Source organism: Kryptolebias marmoratus, linkage group LG3, assembly GCF_001649575.2.
Source record: "Kryptolebias marmoratus isolate JLee-2015 linkage group LG3, ASM164957v2, whole genome shotgun sequence".
Classification (NCBI taxonomy): Eukaryota; Metazoa; Chordata; class Actinopteri; order Cyprinodontiformes; family Rivulidae; genus Kryptolebias; species Kryptolebias marmoratus.
In genome coordinates, this window is record NC_051432.1 from 20,655,634 (window position 1) to 20,671,366 (window position 15,733).

At 38.7% G+C, this 15,733-nt stretch overlaps 5 protein-coding genes across 11 annotated transcripts in view; 3 read left to right on the plus strand and 2 right to left on the minus strand.

The window, feature by feature from the left end:
- Nucleotides 1–1,030, minus strand: part of LOC108247214 (ecto-ADP-ribosyltransferase 4-like) — a 3,707-nt gene extending 2,677 nt beyond the window's left edge. Inside the window, exons 1-2 of one of the 4 annotated variants that reach the window (XM_017435171.3) lie at nucleotides 916–1,030; nucleotides 703–790 (exon numbers count right to left, since the gene is read on the minus strand). The gene's annotated coding sequence lies outside the window, so the exon portion shown is untranslated. The other 3 variants (XM_017435169.3, XM_025010329.2, XM_017435172.3) reach the window with 3 other exon arrangements.
- LOC108247224 (ecto-ADP-ribosyltransferase 4-like) lies at nucleotides 1,001–3,118 on the plus strand. Its single transcript, XM_017435185.3, has 3 exons — nucleotides 1,001–1,126; nucleotides 1,235–1,368; nucleotides 1,748–3,118. The coding sequence occupies exons 2-3, from the start codon at nucleotides 1,237–1,239 to the stop codon at nucleotides 2,654–2,656; spliced, it is 1,041 nt and encodes a 346-aa protein (XP_017290674.1). The 5' UTR covers nucleotides 1,001–1,126; nucleotides 1,235–1,236; the 3' UTR covers nucleotides 2,657–3,118.
- Nucleotides 3,119–3,683: 565 nt separating this feature from the next.
- On the plus strand, nucleotides 3,684–5,378 carry LOC108247217 (ecto-ADP-ribosyltransferase 5-like). Of its 4 annotated transcripts, none has more exons than XM_025010331.2 (3): nucleotides 3,684–3,837; nucleotides 4,047–4,134; nucleotides 4,253–5,378. In XM_025010331.2, exons 2-3 carry the CDS (start codon nucleotides 4,069–4,071, stop codon nucleotides 4,991–4,993), a joined length of 807 nt encoding a protein of 268 aa, XP_024866099.1. In that variant the 5' UTR covers nucleotides 3,684–3,837; nucleotides 4,047–4,068; the 3' UTR covers nucleotides 4,994–5,378. The 4 variants fall into 4 exon arrangements, with proteins under 4 accessions (XP_024866099.1, XP_024866098.1, XP_017290667.1 ...); XM_025010330.2 differs by having other exon boundaries at nucleotides 3,685–3,837; nucleotides 4,250–5,378; XM_017435178.3 differs by having other exon boundaries at nucleotides 3,719–3,837; nucleotides 4,050–4,134.
- A 1,227-nt stretch (nucleotides 5,379–6,605) lies between these two features.
- On the minus strand, nucleotides 6,606–9,452 carry ftr84 (finTRIM family, member 84). Its single transcript, XM_017435154.3, has 7 exons — nucleotides 8,710–9,452; nucleotides 8,416–8,511; nucleotides 8,103–8,336; nucleotides 7,671–7,827; nucleotides 7,537–7,593; nucleotides 7,381–7,434; nucleotides 6,606–7,226 (listed from the first exon to the last, which is right to left on the minus strand). Exons 1-7 carry the CDS (start codon nucleotides 9,280–9,282, stop codon nucleotides 6,682–6,684), a joined length of 1,716 nt encoding a protein of 571 aa, XP_017290643.1. The 5' UTR covers nucleotides 9,283–9,452; the 3' UTR covers nucleotides 6,606–6,681.
- A 1,851-nt stretch (nucleotides 9,453–11,303) lies between these two features.
- Nucleotides 11,304–13,245, plus strand: tppp2 (tubulin polymerization-promoting protein family member 2; the record flags this gene model as incomplete). Its single annotated transcript, XM_017435168.3, is given in 3 exon segments — nucleotides 11,304–11,735; nucleotides 12,795–12,986; nucleotides 13,092–13,245. Coding segments are annotated over 2 exon segments (345 nt in total), but the record flags the coding sequence as incomplete, so codon positions are not given.
- Between the last annotated feature and the right edge of the window lie 2,488 nt (nucleotides 13,246–15,733).

The following is a 15,733-nucleotide window of genomic DNA, read 5'->3' on the forward strand; positions in this document are numbered from 1 at the left end:
ATTTAGATTTAACATTTAACATTTAGATTTAACATTTAGCATTTAGATTTATATTTAGCATGTAGCTGTAACAATTACATCTAACTAGCTAAATGTTGTAAAAAGTGACATCAGAAAATCAACACTACATTTTTGTTTGAAGCTAAATGTGACAAAATTTAGGCATGAATTTTGAGCACAAGCTCCTTTACAAACGGCACCCCATAGTTTCTGTCTACATTAGGCTTTACAAAATTAATACAACTCTAAAAGACTGATGGATGAATGTGTGCTGAATGTCATGTAACATATTTGAAACCAAGAATATAATCAGCCTCTGCCATTTGCCTGCTTGGTTCTAACACTTTGAAACAAAAACAAATTAAAAACAGTCCAAAACTGGCATGTAGAAAATGTTGCACAGTAAGAGCTTCATTTCTGCCTGGTCCATTGTTAGAACTAGTCTAGTTTACTTCTTCTTTTTTTTATTATTATTAGTTACATATTCTTTTTTTTCAGTCAGCAAAAAGACTTGATGACATTCTTGACATGTTTAAACAAATGCAGTCACATTGCAGAGACAATATTTCATTTGTAAAACAACAAGCACTTTGGAAAAATATCATTTAATTGTAATTTTTAGTAACTTACCACATCCTGAGCACTAGTTTAAAATGAGTTTAATGCCTTCTGTGTCTTTGTGTTTTTGCCTCATAGACCTACCTTTGTTTTTGCCAAAGTTTGTTGCTAAACAGGATTTGCTGGTTTTACAACACGTAGAACCTCCCTCTGCGAGTGCAAACAGTAATCCCTGTGTGAGGAGGTAAACAAACGCTTTCAATCAAAAGGCGAACATGCAAACAAATAGTTTGCGAAAACTGTTCAGTACATTGCAAACCTAAACCAGAATTTGTAGAAAGAAATGAAACAGCAGACCAGTTCTGCTGCTGATTCTTCAGTAGTTTCTCATCAGACATCACATACTGTGCAAACATCACATGTGAGATAAGGACTCGGAGCAAAGACATCCGCTAAAGTGTAACCAGAGCAGCTGTGCCTGTATTTCCTGTAATGCAGAACTTAAACAGAACACCATGTGGACTCCTCCCTTCTCTGTGAGGAATATTATGCTCTACACAGAAGAAAGGTGAGTCTAAAATCTGTTTTACTTTACTTTTTTTTTAAGGCATCTTTATGTAGCTGTGCATTCTGAAGTCTAATTCATTCTGTGATACTTGGATCTTTCTTCTTTCAGAAATGGCGTTTAGGTTCCAGTCATTCAGATTCCTGCGAAACTGGGTGGTTCTTTGTGTGTCGTTGTTGTTTGTGGTCCTCCTGCTGAACAGTAACTCGTTTCTGATACTCCGGTGGCCTCAGAGATCTGCAAAGGTGAGATCACGTTTCTAATCACAAGGAACAAAAAGCACCTATGGTTAGAAACATGATTCAGTCATTTCAGGGGTGGGCAATCCTGGTCCTGGATTGGTCCTGCATGTTTTACTTGTTTCCCTGCTCCAACACACCTGATTCAGTGGTTAAATTACCTCTTCATGTTCCGCAGAAGCCTTTTAATGACACACTGATTCAAATCAGGTGTGTTGGAGCAGAGAAACAAGTAAAACGTGCAGGATGGGGGCTCTCCAGGACCAGGGTTTCCCACCCCTGAGTCATTTGAATAAACCTTTTTTATTTTTTACAAATTTCCATTGAATGGTTCATGGTTTTACAGTTCTTGATTTTGCTCACTGCATTTAACCTGTCATTGCAGGAACGTAACACTGCTGTGTTACCTCTGGATATGGCTACAGATTCCATTGACGACATGTATAATGGCTGCCGATCTGAAAGTGTCTCTACGGTCGAACTGTTTGGTGTGTTTGAGTGGCAAGTCAATAGACACTTTAGTGTCGCCTGGATGTTAGTTGAGAGAATTGCAAAGAAACCAGTGCACAAGAACCTGACAGATGATCATTCCAAAGCTGTATATGTGTTCACAAGATTTGAACGCATTCGACAAAATTTCAGCAGAGCATTACGAACGGGAAAACACAAATACAGCACAGACAGGTTTAGGTTTCACTATTTCTACTTCTATTTGACAGATGCCATCCAAGTTCTGAATAAGAACTGGGCATCATGCAGAACCATGTATCACAGGACGTGGAAACACTTTGAGCGGAATATCATCAACACATACATGCGTTTTGGTGCTTTAACCTGGGCAGTATCAAGCAAGGAGTCGTTTGAGCTGAACGGCAACGTCTCCTGTTTTGAGATCTACACATGCTTTGGTGCTGACATCACACACTATTCCAGCACAGACCAAAAGGGACAGGTGCTCATTCCTACCTACGAGGTCTTTAAAGTTACAGATGTTCTGACAGATGATCTATGGTGCAGCGTGGTCTACAAGCTACGGAGCACCGAAGTACCAAGGACGGACCAGAACTGCAAACTGTTTCAAAGTCTAAAAACATTTTTCAATCCGGGTTTGACACAGTTACACGGAGCCAATGTTGTTGTGATGTCAACATATTTGTCACTGATAATGATCATTTCTTTTATTCTTGTAAAACATAACCAGAAGCGTTATGTGGCAACTGTGCTGGGGGGGTTGCTGGTGGTGATAACTGTTGCATTATTGTTGAGCAATAAGCAAAGTTTTATGATGGTGTGATAATGAAGGAGGTTAAATTATAGCTTGAGTAGTCTTTCTTTTTGACTTTGTATTGTATAACATCTAAAGCACTTTTGTAAAAACACCAGTTGTCTCAACAGTGCAATAAGTGACAGACCCATTAAATAAAAGAGTTTTTTTATTGCTTCAAAATCTGTAGGACTACTTTAAATACCTAATCTTACTGTAAGATAACAACCTTCTGTTTGTGGTCATGTGTGCCTAACCTCTTTTGATCTTTATAGAAACAGGAAGTGTGAGGTAAACTGCTTGAAAGCAGCAAGAATGTATTTTATGACATTTTTTACTGCATAAAGGGTGTGGTTTATGACCACAGTATTTTGAAGGTAGTTATGCATTACATGCATAAAAACTCTGTGTATTCTGTGTAGAAAATCTAGGTTTGTGATAAGATGGTCTGAGAACTCCTTAAAAGATCAAAGAAACCGTGGAAAGAAGGTTTGTCTTTTGGTTCTCCTGTTCCTTTTTGGTGTAGAAGCTCTTCACATACCTAAGGTAAAATATTAGATTAATTTCACTTTTTTAAGTTTGGAGGTTCAAGAATAGAAGATTCCAGTTACTGGAATAACGTGAAAGTACAGTCCAAAAAAAGGGGAAATGCTAAGTCAAAGAAAATATCATGGTTTCTGTTTACAACTGATGTTTCACCAAACATGCATATGTCAAAAATGTGTATCTAATACATAAGATGCTTAACTTTCAAGATGTTATGATTTTATTTGAAAAAGCCTTGTTACAAACTCAAGCATGGCAAGCTGCAGTATGATCTATCTTTTCAAAATCTGTTCCATGTTATCCGGTATGCAACGAAGCAATGTGATTTAAAGGTTTGGTATGGACGTAAACATCTCGTCAGGCATCTTAAATTCAATTCAAAATCATTTTAACTTCATCATCCAGGAGAAAAGTCTGTAGATTGCTAGATTTTTTTTCTTTTTGTTCAAAGACATTATGAAACATGTTTTACATTTTTACAGTGCTGAATGAAAACAACAACACAAATTTGATTTAAACATTTCAACAATTAGCTTGAACTGCATCTTCGTCCCAATAAATAAGGACGACAGAGCCTTCATAAGGCTCCCTGATTAGAACGACCTGCAGCTGGTAACAGAACAGCAGAGCAGCTTGTCTTCACCAAATGTGGGTCTTGAACTAGAGTAAGTAAAAAAAAAAGTTTTTAAAATCTTTTATGGATAGAAAACAGCCATTGAATTATAATTTTTGATGTTAAACTTGACTGAGGAATATTGAGATGTTCATTCAAGTTTGCTGATTACTCAGACTTTAGTTTATGGGACAATTACATTTTCAGAATACATAGAGTCAAGCTATATATTAAAAAAAGTGTTAAAACTATTTTTGTCAGCAGGTTTACACGCTGGTGGAATATGGCAAGGTTGGTTGTTTGGACAGCGGTGCTTTTGATGTTAGAAAGCTTCATAGACACTGCAAAGGTAACTAAAGAAATGTTGGCTTGAATGACTCTTTACAAACACATTAGATATGATAAACAGAAATTGTACTTTTAGAAAAAACCCCAAACCTTTGTATTCTGCTTGTTACTTTTAGCAGAACTTTGTTCCACTGGACATGGCCCCAAACTGTATCGATGATGTGTACCTAGGCTGTGAAGACAAAATGGAGAACAAAGTAAAGACCAAGTTTCTGCTCAACGAGAAAAATCAGAACAGAAATTTTTCACTGGCGTGGACTGAAGCAGAGAAATACTACAACAAGAAATGGAGGCCTAAACCTGGGAGGAAACCCTCCAGGACCCTGAATAAAGAAGAGACCATGGCCATCTATGTTTACACACTCGACAGACCAAAGATCTACCTTGAATTCAATGATGCAGTTCGATCCCAGAAATTGAAGTACAAGACGACATTTAAATACCACACACTGCACTTTTTCCTCACGAGTGCCCTTAAAAAGCTAAACGCCCTCAAACCCCTGACAAAAAGATGCTTCACAAGCTTCAGGAGAGTCAGCAGCTACTTCAGCCAAGATGTTCTCAACAAACAGATCCGCCTTGGCTCCTTTACCTCCAGCTCCATGGGGTGGTACCCTCGTCCTGACAGATATGGTGATGTAACTTGCTTCGAGATTTACACGTGTTTCGGAGTAGATATCTCCTTGTACTCAAAGTTTGGCGAGTCAGAAAGAGAGGCACTAATTCCTCCTTATGAGGTCTTTAAAGTGGCAAAAATGGAGAAAAGGTCTGCGCAGAAGAAGCTTCCGTGTGAGGTTGTTTACAAACTGGTGAGCACAGGAAAAGTTATTTCCAATTTAAACTGTGCTCTTCTGATTTGAGTAGTCCCACATTCTGTAATCATTCCTGCTCAGTTTTTCCCTTATTCAAATTTCTATAAAACAGTTTGTTTGCGGCTTCATTATTTTTAATTCGTGTAAGACAAGTTTAGTTTCAAACACGTTCAAGAGCTAAAAGTAACTTGGCCCTTCTGACAAGATCTATATGAAGTAATGCAAAGTGTTTGTTAAAATTGCTAATATTTCAGCAATGAATAAAATGTGGAGCTAATAAAATGTATGTAGACCTCAAACAAGGTTTTTTTTAATTTATTTATTTGTGCAGCACAAGGAAGTCATGTTTAAGTCCCCCATACTGCTGTTTACTGCATACATTTGTTGTTGATACCTCCTGCATGCAAAATTATGAAATAAAATGTCAATCCTATTGGTGCATTTTGTTTTAAATCAAATAACTGATCACTACTGTACAAAAGCTACATAACAGCTTTGTTCCAGAATGTGTCATAAAATGTAACTATTCATTTAGTCAAATAAGGATTTCAAAATTAAATGGAAAATCCTCAAAGGCCTGACTCAGAATAAACTTCATCTGCTTTTAGTGTCTGTCACAGAGACACTTCAGCTCCATCTGCCAAAAGCAAAACTCTGTTAAAGCTTCGAGAAATCTGCTAAGATCTACATGTCCTGTCCAATAGGCATGGTGTAAGTTTTTTTTTTTTTTTAAATGGATTTCTGAAAGCCACTTTGTATCAGTTCCCTTTTGTCTTTCTGCATTGTGGGCAACATTTGTATTTATCTTTTAGAATATCTGCAGATGCACAAAATGTCAACAAGTTTCCTGTCTTGTAACGAAGATAATGACATGAGTTGATCTGAACTTCGTTATCTTTCAGCAAGTGGCTGATAATTTGCTTTTGCTGCCCTCTAGTGTGTAAACCTCTCACTTTGCTGCAGTAGTTTGTGAGCAGATCCCATGACAGAAGAGTTGACTGCTTGAAGATGCTAATTTTTAACAACACACTTATTAGGTGTTACTACGCAAGGAAAATGAACAAAAAACCTGAAAATGGTTGATTTGCATTTTGACATTAAGCTATTGAAGTTTAAGAATACAAAAGTGCAGCACATAGGTGATTGAGTCAGAAGTGTTTCAAATATTTATTCAAGCATTCAACATGTCATACATGTATAAACTGCATTTTTATGCAACATTAAGTGGAACATGAGGTGATTGTTGTGCCAAATGAAAATATCACATGACAATATGAAAGATCTTTGTTTGCTGACTAAATTATTCACTGAATTAACAACTTAAATCATCATTAGGAGGTGAATAAGCTTTAAAGTTTTCACTATCATTACTTTCATGTCATCATATATAATATAAAAGACTTGTACTGTACACCTGAGAATCAAACAACTGGCAAAACAGCTTGTGGCAGATATGTATGTATATATGGTAAGAAAAAACAACTGCAACGAGAGTGTTTTATATTTATCTGATAGCCACACAAAAAAAGAATAGTTGTTACTTTTAGTGTGTTGTAAAAAGCAGTTATATAGATCATTGTCTACTTTTGTTTAGTATTACTTTCTTGGTTAAAGTGAAGTCAGCTGAATTAAACAGACAATATTTTACGTTGTAGTGCTCTGTCCAAGCAATGTCAAATATTTATCAAAGACAGATTTTTATTCTACAGTAAATAACTGTCTTGTGTTTTTTTTTTTTAAGTATAAGGCATGGTGTTCTGTTTCAGCTGGCACAGGGTTACTGATGAGCCAACCCCAAAACCAGCATACAAAGGCTCACTGAACTGAGCTTTGAATCTGTGGATGAGCTGCATCGTGTCTGATATTGAATAGAAGGCCAAAATGTTGCCTGCATAGTCTAAGTACACACCTATTCGAGAGGCTCTGGGAGCATCTGGAAGATCTCTGTCTACTTTATTGTGCCAGGCTGAATATCCTGAATCTGAGCACAGGAGACTCCACGACTTGTCGTTGTAACCCAAAAGGCTGTGGGAATTTTTGCCTTTCCGGCTGATGCTCTTGTAGGCCACCCCGATGGAGAACTCCCCGCTCCACTCGGCCTCCCAGTAAAACCTGAAACCAGACAGTGGTTCCTTGCACAGCACCTGGGAGAAGCCGTCAAAGCGCTCGGGGTGATCAGAGTAAAACTGCATCGTTTTCTTTCGAGTGACCCTCTGATTCCCGTCTGACAAGACCAGCTCTTTATAGACCGTGTTTGGATCAAAGGACAGCTTGCATGAATCTGAGAAAAACATTCATGACATGCAGTTTTTAAAACACTTATCCAGAGTAAATATGTCACGGTATGATTGTGTTTTGCTGTTTCAAAAATACAAAGAGGTTATTAAATAACAGCAAAAAGCTTTGAATTGACGAAACATGAACATCTCACTCACATCTCAAGAAGTCACCTCTCGCTTTTGGCTCCTGAAAATCAACTCTGGAAGGAACTGTTTGGACATGACAAGGATATTTTCATTATGAAAATAATGAAACTTTTTTATCATAGCTTGTTAAAGTGTCAAAAACTGATTGTTTGGACAGACTCTTACTTTTGAGACGTTTGTCTCCGTTCCTCGGCAAAAGGATGTAGACCGGAGTTTCACTGACTGAAGATTTTCTGAATTATTTATTCTACTCACAATGCTCAAATGTTATGTTTTTTTTTATTACTATTTTTAAATACCTGTTTTGGAGATTTTGCTCAGTTCCTTTTTGCAGATATCATCCAGGTTTTCTTTCATCTCTGTGGCTGTTTTGCTCATCTCCCCAAAGGAGAACTGAGGGTTGATGAGAACTTTTGGGACCATGGCCTCCGGAGGGACGCACAGAGTCGGAAAATTCTGTTTCAACAAGAAGTGCCAGAATGGTGTCAACAAGTCTAAAACACAAATTGAGACCTAAGTTTTGATTTGATTCTCACTTAACTCAGTTGTTTGTTGACTTAATACAGATCAATGTAAATTCAAGAACGTCGAATGTAATTTTACTATCATACAGCATAAGCCTTAATAAATTACACATTAAGAGGTCACAGAAGTCATTTAATTTTCCACGAGCATCCTATCGTACAAGATCTAGACATTAATTGCTGCAGTTCTGTACAATCTTCAGGCACCTGCAGAAAGTGAATGTTGTCCTCTGTTTCAAGGATCTGCCGTAGTTCTGCATCTCGGCGCTGCAGCTCCATTATCTCCTGCTCCAGGCGCTCCACGTAACCTTCGGCTTGTGACATTGCCGCCTGCATGTTGGACATTATCATCTGGTTGATTTCCGCCTTCCAGCGTTCGACCGCCTGCAGCATTTCGTGGAAGGTCTTATCGCTTTCTGTCTGTGCGCGGTGGGCAGCATTCTGAAAGGTAAAGTCTGTTTGTCAGGAGCCATGTTTGAAAACCAGACTTTTCTGCTTGATTACTTCATGTGTGACTTACTTTTAGAACCTCAACGTTATGCTTGAGCTCCTGCAGCTCCTTCATCCTCTCTGAAATGATGTGCTGCACCTCAGACTGGGTCACCACCAGAACTTTCTGATAGAAAAGGTAAGATGCTGTAAATCTCAGCACTTGGATGACAATATTTTGTGAGAAACTTTGCAAAGCTTACAATGAATTACCATCTGAAGCTGTTTTAAAATAATTTAAAGTATTATCATGTATCCTGTGCAGCTTCTAAAAAATGTAAAGCCAAATGCATCCTTCATGTCTAACCCAAACCTGATGACCTACTTGTTTCTCGATGCGCTCTTCCTCTGCTGAAGTGATATTGTGGCTGCGGTGTTCTCGGACAGTGCACAGTACACAGATACACATCTGGTCAGAGCGACAGAACAGCTCCAGGCCTTTCTCATGTTGGGGGCAGATCTTCCGGTCCAGGTGGCCTGTCTCATCCACCAGCTTGTGCCTCTTGAAGGTACTTGACTCATAATGAGGCTTGATATGTGTTTCGCAATAGTAAGCCAGGCACACGAGACATGACTTCACAGCCTTATTGCGCCGGCCAACGCAGAAATCACAGTAGGACTCCCGGTGCAGGTCGGGAAAAGGAGTGAGCTCTGGAAGCTGCTGGCGATGCTGGTGCTGGACATCTGGTAGGTTCCGTCTCAGGACGGGCCGCGGTGTGAAGGTTGCACGGCACTGAGGGCAGCTGTACACGCCCAAGTGGTCAAACTGGTCCCAGTAGATCTTGATGCACTCCAGGCAGTACGTATCCCCACAGGGAATGGTGACTGAGTCCCTCAGTCCATCTGCACACAGTGGACAGAAAGAATCTGGAGGTAATGGGAAACCTGAATCAGCCATGATGCTGAACGAAACCTGTTTCCAAATAAACAGGAATGATTTATTGATTCCAAGATGTGCTGATGTAAGTCCAAAAATAAATACGTCAAGTGTTCTCAGTCAGAAAGAAAAGTCAAGAGCTCCTCCACCGACTCCTCTGACTCCACTACTTCTTTCCTAACAGAACAGCACTCTTCTCTGCTGACATTTAAAGCTCAGGCTTTGTTTCTGCTGTAAACAGACAGGTGATGTTTTCCCACACAACCAGTTTTCCATTTTCTAAACAAAACTTCTGAGGTCTGCACCCAAGATGGAATTTGCTTATGAGCTTAAATATTATTGAAACTCACCAAATAAGGTTAAGTTGTCTGCAAAACAAAACTGATATCCCCCTTCAAAACAAGTGGGCGCCTTCTAAAATCTAACATTCCAGATGAAAATGCTTTACCTAGTCTTCATTTAGAGGTTTTACGAGTGATTTAGGACAACTATGACATAATGTATTGAAATGTAAAGATCATAAACACAAAGGATTTTTATCTTTTGTCATGAAGTAAAAAACATGGTTTTAAATTCTATCTTGAATTGTGATTTCTTTCCTCTTTTTTCATATTCATAAACCAAATTTCAGCATATGCCAGATCAGCAAGAGTTGTGCACCCATAAAATAATATACAGGATGCAAAACCTGCCAAATATCCCATCCTGTATCCTAATGCAATGATTGTACATTTATTCATCCACTTTCTTTACCTACTCTTACTTTTCCAGGTAACAGGGGAGCTGGTGCCTATTTCCAGTGGGCACTGTGCGAGAGGCAGGACAGGTGGCAAGTCCATCACAGGGACACAGAGACAAAAGAGACAAGCAACCATTCACTTTCTTACTTACACCTAGGGACACTTTAGAGTTACCAATTTTACCTATGTATGTTTTTGATCTGTGTGAGGAAACTGTACCCAAAGAAACACATGCGTGCACAAGGAGAACATGCAAACTGCAGTGACTGTTCTTTTCCAGACTGCATAATCTGAAGGCAGTGTCCTTCACACTGACCGAGCAATAAGTTTCATGGTGGTGCCTGATGTCAAAACAACCTGCCCTGTTTGTCATATGAACAAAGCACAAAACATAAAGGTTCCCACAGGAACATGTCTCAAACTTAAAACAACAAAACCATGTAGCGTTAAAAAACGAGGGACAAGTTGTGAAACAATATTACAAAAATCTTTCATTTGAGGTTAATCTTAAAAGCAGTAAATATTTACCTCTTTCACCTCTCTCAAATTACCCTAACTCTTAAAGAAAGCCTTCAGCCTAACAGTTAACATAGCAGAATAAAACTTAGTTAGCTGAAACAAAGTTGTCCTTTTATTTCTGAGTGTCTTGTATCATCTTGTATTGATCTCTAATGCGTCATGTCTGTAATGACCTTCTCTGTTACAATAAGAGAATAAGAAAAAAAAGAAAACCTTAACTTTCTGCTTTATGATGTGATTATTTCTTTGTTTATCTTTTCTTTTTTTTTACTTATAAAGATATCCAAACTGCTGTTGGGTTGGTGTACATTGCTCTGCATCTTAAAGAATTTGCTAAAGCCTTTTGTATGTTTTTCTTTCCTTTCACTTTTGTCATTTTTATTCCATCACTAAATGACACCCCAACATTGAAATGATCTCTTTGGGAGGGTTAATTGTCTGGTGTTTGATGGTCATTTCTATCAGGCGGCTACAATCTTTTGCTTAAGCTCATCCCTTTGGATCACATATTCCGTTTCAATAGAATGAAGCTGAAAGACAAACATAAAATTCCTGTAACGCGTTAGCTTTTTGTTGTCAGCTCTCATTGTTCTGTGAAGAGCCTCTTTCATCTTTGCCAAAACAATAGAGCTCTTGTGACAAACAGTTGAAGATAAAATGCCAATAACAAGTTTTTTAATGGAAAAAATTGATGGTATCACAGATAGATGGAGTGAGAATTCACTCTTGCAGAGGGGTAAGAAGGATAAGAACTATTTCTGCACCAACAAAGTAAAAAAAAACAAAAAAAAAAAACATGATTTTTGTTTAAAATTTTGATCCTATATTACAAAAACAGACATTATGAAACAAAAAATTAATAGTATCTTGAACAATAATCAGATTTTATAGAACAAAACATACAGTGATGCTGTAAATCTCTATGACAAAGACCATATTTACAAGCAAAAGGAAGCTAATAAGACTGAACAGACACTAGAGGGGGTGAGTACCAATGATGTCATTGTCTGTGCTGGTCTGTACTTTCTCCCTCCTCCCATCCCCACCCCCCTTTCCCTCTCTCCTCCTGCCTCTCAGTATCTCTCATCACTGGAAAAAAGCCTGGGAGTGGCAGGAAGGAGGAGAACCAAAGGACAAAGAGGAAGACAGAGGTGAAGCGGCTCATCAAGGATTTCCCTAACTATTTACGCCACATCCCTGCCTTTACGACAGCAGGTACGTCTTATGTTCCGTGGATTTAGACATCGCTGCTATACGCACAGGTCCTGGCAGTAACAAAAAGAGGGGCAATGAATATCAACTTAATGGCACAAAACAAACATTACAGGGCCAGTTGTTATCTTGTTTCAGTTCATGCATCAGTAATACCTAAAGTTGGTGTTTATTTTAAGTCATATCTGTATGATGTTTACCTTTTTTCAAGAGACAGGATTGATGTTGCAAAGCTTTGCAATGTTATCACAATATGTTGTTTGCTTTTAAGGTTGTGTTTGTTCATCTGTCAATGAAAAAAGGAAATCAAGAACTATAAAACCAAATAAAAGTTTTTACTAAAATGCATGACATGCCGGTATAAAAACTGCATTTATTGTGGGTCTACGTTTATTAGTGGATTAGTCTAGTTTGGAGAATCTAACCAGATTATAAATGCTCATGTAAATCATATTTTTAATCTAAGTGTTTGACACTTAGCCCTAAATTGTACATTCTTATAATATTCCATCATACTTTTAAACACACCACTCACTACTACCAGAGAAAAGAAGAAAAAAAAAAGCTGAACATTTGTGGTGAATTACTGTAGACCAAAGAGCAAAGAAGCCATTTGGAAAATGACTTGATTGAATTAAATTGGCTTGAAAGCAACCTCAGTAATCCTAACATAATGATGGATGCTCAAAGTGTGTATCAGCAAATGTGTGTGTGTGCGCTTAATGGATAGAGCCAATTAAACTATTGCTGTAGTATTTTGGCAGGCATCCTACTGACTAACAGAGGCATTTTAAATTGGATTGAAGTTTGTAATTTCACAAATTGTCTTTATAAGAAAAAATAGATGAAGAAGCAAAAAAAGTTCAAGGCCACTTTATTTGCTCTGACTGGTTGTTTAATAATTCATTGAAATGAGCTGCTATACATGAATTGTGGCTAGTGAATTCATTATTATTTCATAAACATGACACTGTTTCACAACTCCTAATGTTCTTTTTTCAGTGCCAATCATTGCTTGCTTTAACTGACCAGAAGGTGTGTGTGTGTGTGTGTATCTGTTAGCATGGCTGAAGGCTCAGTGTCCACAGCAGAGGTGGAGAGCTCCTTCCAGAAGTTTGCTGTCCACGGAGACACCAAAGCCACGGGGAAGGAGATGAATGGCAAAAACTTTGCTAAGCTTTGCAAAGACTGCCACATCATCGACGGCAAGAATGTCACCACCATCGATGTTGACATAGTTTTCAGCAAAGTCAAGTAAGAGTGAAGTTTGTCCAGACAAAACAAAATGTATATGTATCCACAAAGGAACGGGAAATGTGTCTACTTTTGTTAAACTGCCATCACTGTGTGTGTCTTTAGGGCAAAATCTGCTCGTGTAATTACATTTGAGCAGTTCAACCAGGCCCTGACTGAGCTGGCTTCAAAGCGTTTTAAAGGCAAGAGCAAAGAGGAGGCACTTCAGCAGATCTATGGGCTCATTGTTGGGAAGGAACCTGCCAACGCTGGCGTCACAGTGAGTTAGAATCACTCTTACTGCCTTTACATCCACGGCATCTAAAAAGTCAATTTCTGTGTCACTTCTTGTGAAAGAATTTTGATTGGTTAGCTTTAGTAACATTATAGTTACACTTGTAAATTAGGAGGAAAATATGTTTATTTTAGGGTCAAAAGTGTATGTTAAGATTGGGAGGTTCAAGAGCAGTTTCTAACAAACCATTTTGTCACTTATGTTCATAATGATGTTTTCTTTTCTTCCACTTTCACTTTCATTTGTTGTTTTTTGAAGCACCTATTTTTCTCGGTGTATGTGTACTAAATACTGCTCCACAAGTCAAACTCAGGGAGCTGAAAAGTGACTTGATAATGCAGCATTGTACGCTTGGAATAAAATAGAACTGGGCTTTTGAAAATGTTTTAATACAGGAAGTTTAACAGATTTAAGACGACCTATGCACATATTTGTTTTCAAGTGTGATAGATCTGTGTAGCATTTACACACGTTCTAGAATTAGCCTGCTGGTGTGTTATTCATAGTTAGACCAGTAGATGGAGCCTCTCCTGTGTTAACCCTTGGATGCATGAACCACCAATACCGTCACTCTTCCATGAGTTGGGTCAAAAATGACCCCAATTAGAATCAATGTGTTTTTGCAATGAATTTAAAAGATGTCTTTAATTGTGGTTAATGGTGATTATATTTATTATGTTTGGGTCAACAAAACACTGATTTTACATTTAACTTGCTTATTTATAACTTTTTATAATATTTTTTTCTCAAGAAATAACATCAAAAATCTGTCTGGAGGACAAAAAAAGAGAATATACATACATGAGACCAGAACACTGTCCACTCACGTGCACACACAAAGATATTTTCTCTGGTCACTGTGTGCAGTTATCACAAACTATTTGCTTTTGAATGAGACCATTACAAACTAGGGTACTGCATTTCCAACACCAATTGGTGGCTTTGCAATTTTTGTTTCTTGGACATTTCTGGCACCTCTTTAATCTTCTGTTGGCCTTCTGTGCCTCTCTCCTGTTGCTGGTTTGCAACTTTTGTCACTCCACACCTTCCCACTGCTTCAGTGATGTAGGTTGGTAGGTTTGGGGTACCTTCCAATTGACTTTTCATGTGAGGAGTCACAAGCTCCTTTGAGAGCTCTGTGAGGAAATGTCGCAGATCACTATCAGTGATAAACATCTATTGGAGAGATGGTGCTAAACCCAGGTGCAGGCCCTGACCGACTTCTCAGTAAATTGTGGCTTGGTGTTTTAGCCTGAGTGGGAGGTCACTCTGCCCAGTAAGAGCCCTTACGGCTCATTCTGTTGGACACAACATCCATTTCCTCTTCTGAGGACTCCAAGGACTTCTTTGTGTCTGACTGATCTTGTTAGGCAGGGGCAGGTTAGTTCCCTGACATGTCCAGGTGGACAATAATCTGTATCCTCTACATCTGAGATGTCAGATCCCGAGTCAAGCCCACCAATGGACTCTTCATCCCATCCGTTCAGGATCATATCTCGAGCAAGGTCTTCGGTATCCTAGCTGGACTCCAAGTAGCCATGATAGTATAGATGAGAAAACATAAAACAGACTATGTTTGAATGACACACAAAACTATAAATCAATATTTAGCTGTCTAAGTAAATGTCTGTGCATTTATATATAAGTAAAGGCACAAACATGCATTTGTGTACATACACACACACACACACACTAATCACTATTCAATAATCATATAATAGGTTACTTAAGAGGTTAGCTTTTGTTACAAGGAATGAAGAATACAGTGAGTCTCGACACAACAAATACAGTAATATCAGCTCACTTACTACGCTACTGTAATGTTAGCTAACTTAGTAAGATAGCTAACAAAGTACTAACATTACTACTGACATTTTTTTGTAGTTAGCTGACTAGTGTCTACTTTGTTGACCAACATGATCACAGAAAAGTCATGGAATTGATAAATGAAGATAATACTTACTTGTATGGTGCTGTATCAAACTGACCTCCTGGTGATGAGACTGCAGGCATCAGATGTGTAAGTGGGACAAAAAATGGATCCTGACAGTCACAGTTGGTAAAAATCAAAGATTCTCAAAGCAAGCCCTTGAGATTCTGGAGAAAATGCTTGGGGTCATTTTTGACCCCGCTTATGCATCTAAGGAAAAAGGGGGTTAGGGCCTTTTGGCCCAGGGTTAGGGTCTCCTCAGGGTTTGAGGGGTTAGTGCCTTTGGGCCCTGGGCTAGGGTTAGGGTCTCCTCAGGATGTGAGGGGTTTGGGCTTTTTGGCCCAGGGATACGGTTAGGGTCTAGTCAGGATTTGAGGGGTCAGTGCTTTTTGGCCCTGGGCTAGGGTTAGGGTCTCCTCAGGATGTGAGGGGTCAGGGCTTTTTGGCCCTGGGATACGGTTAGGATCTCCTCATGATGTGAGGGGTCAGGGCTTTTTGGCCCTGGGCTAGGGTTAGGGTCTCCTCAGGATGTGAGGGGTCAGG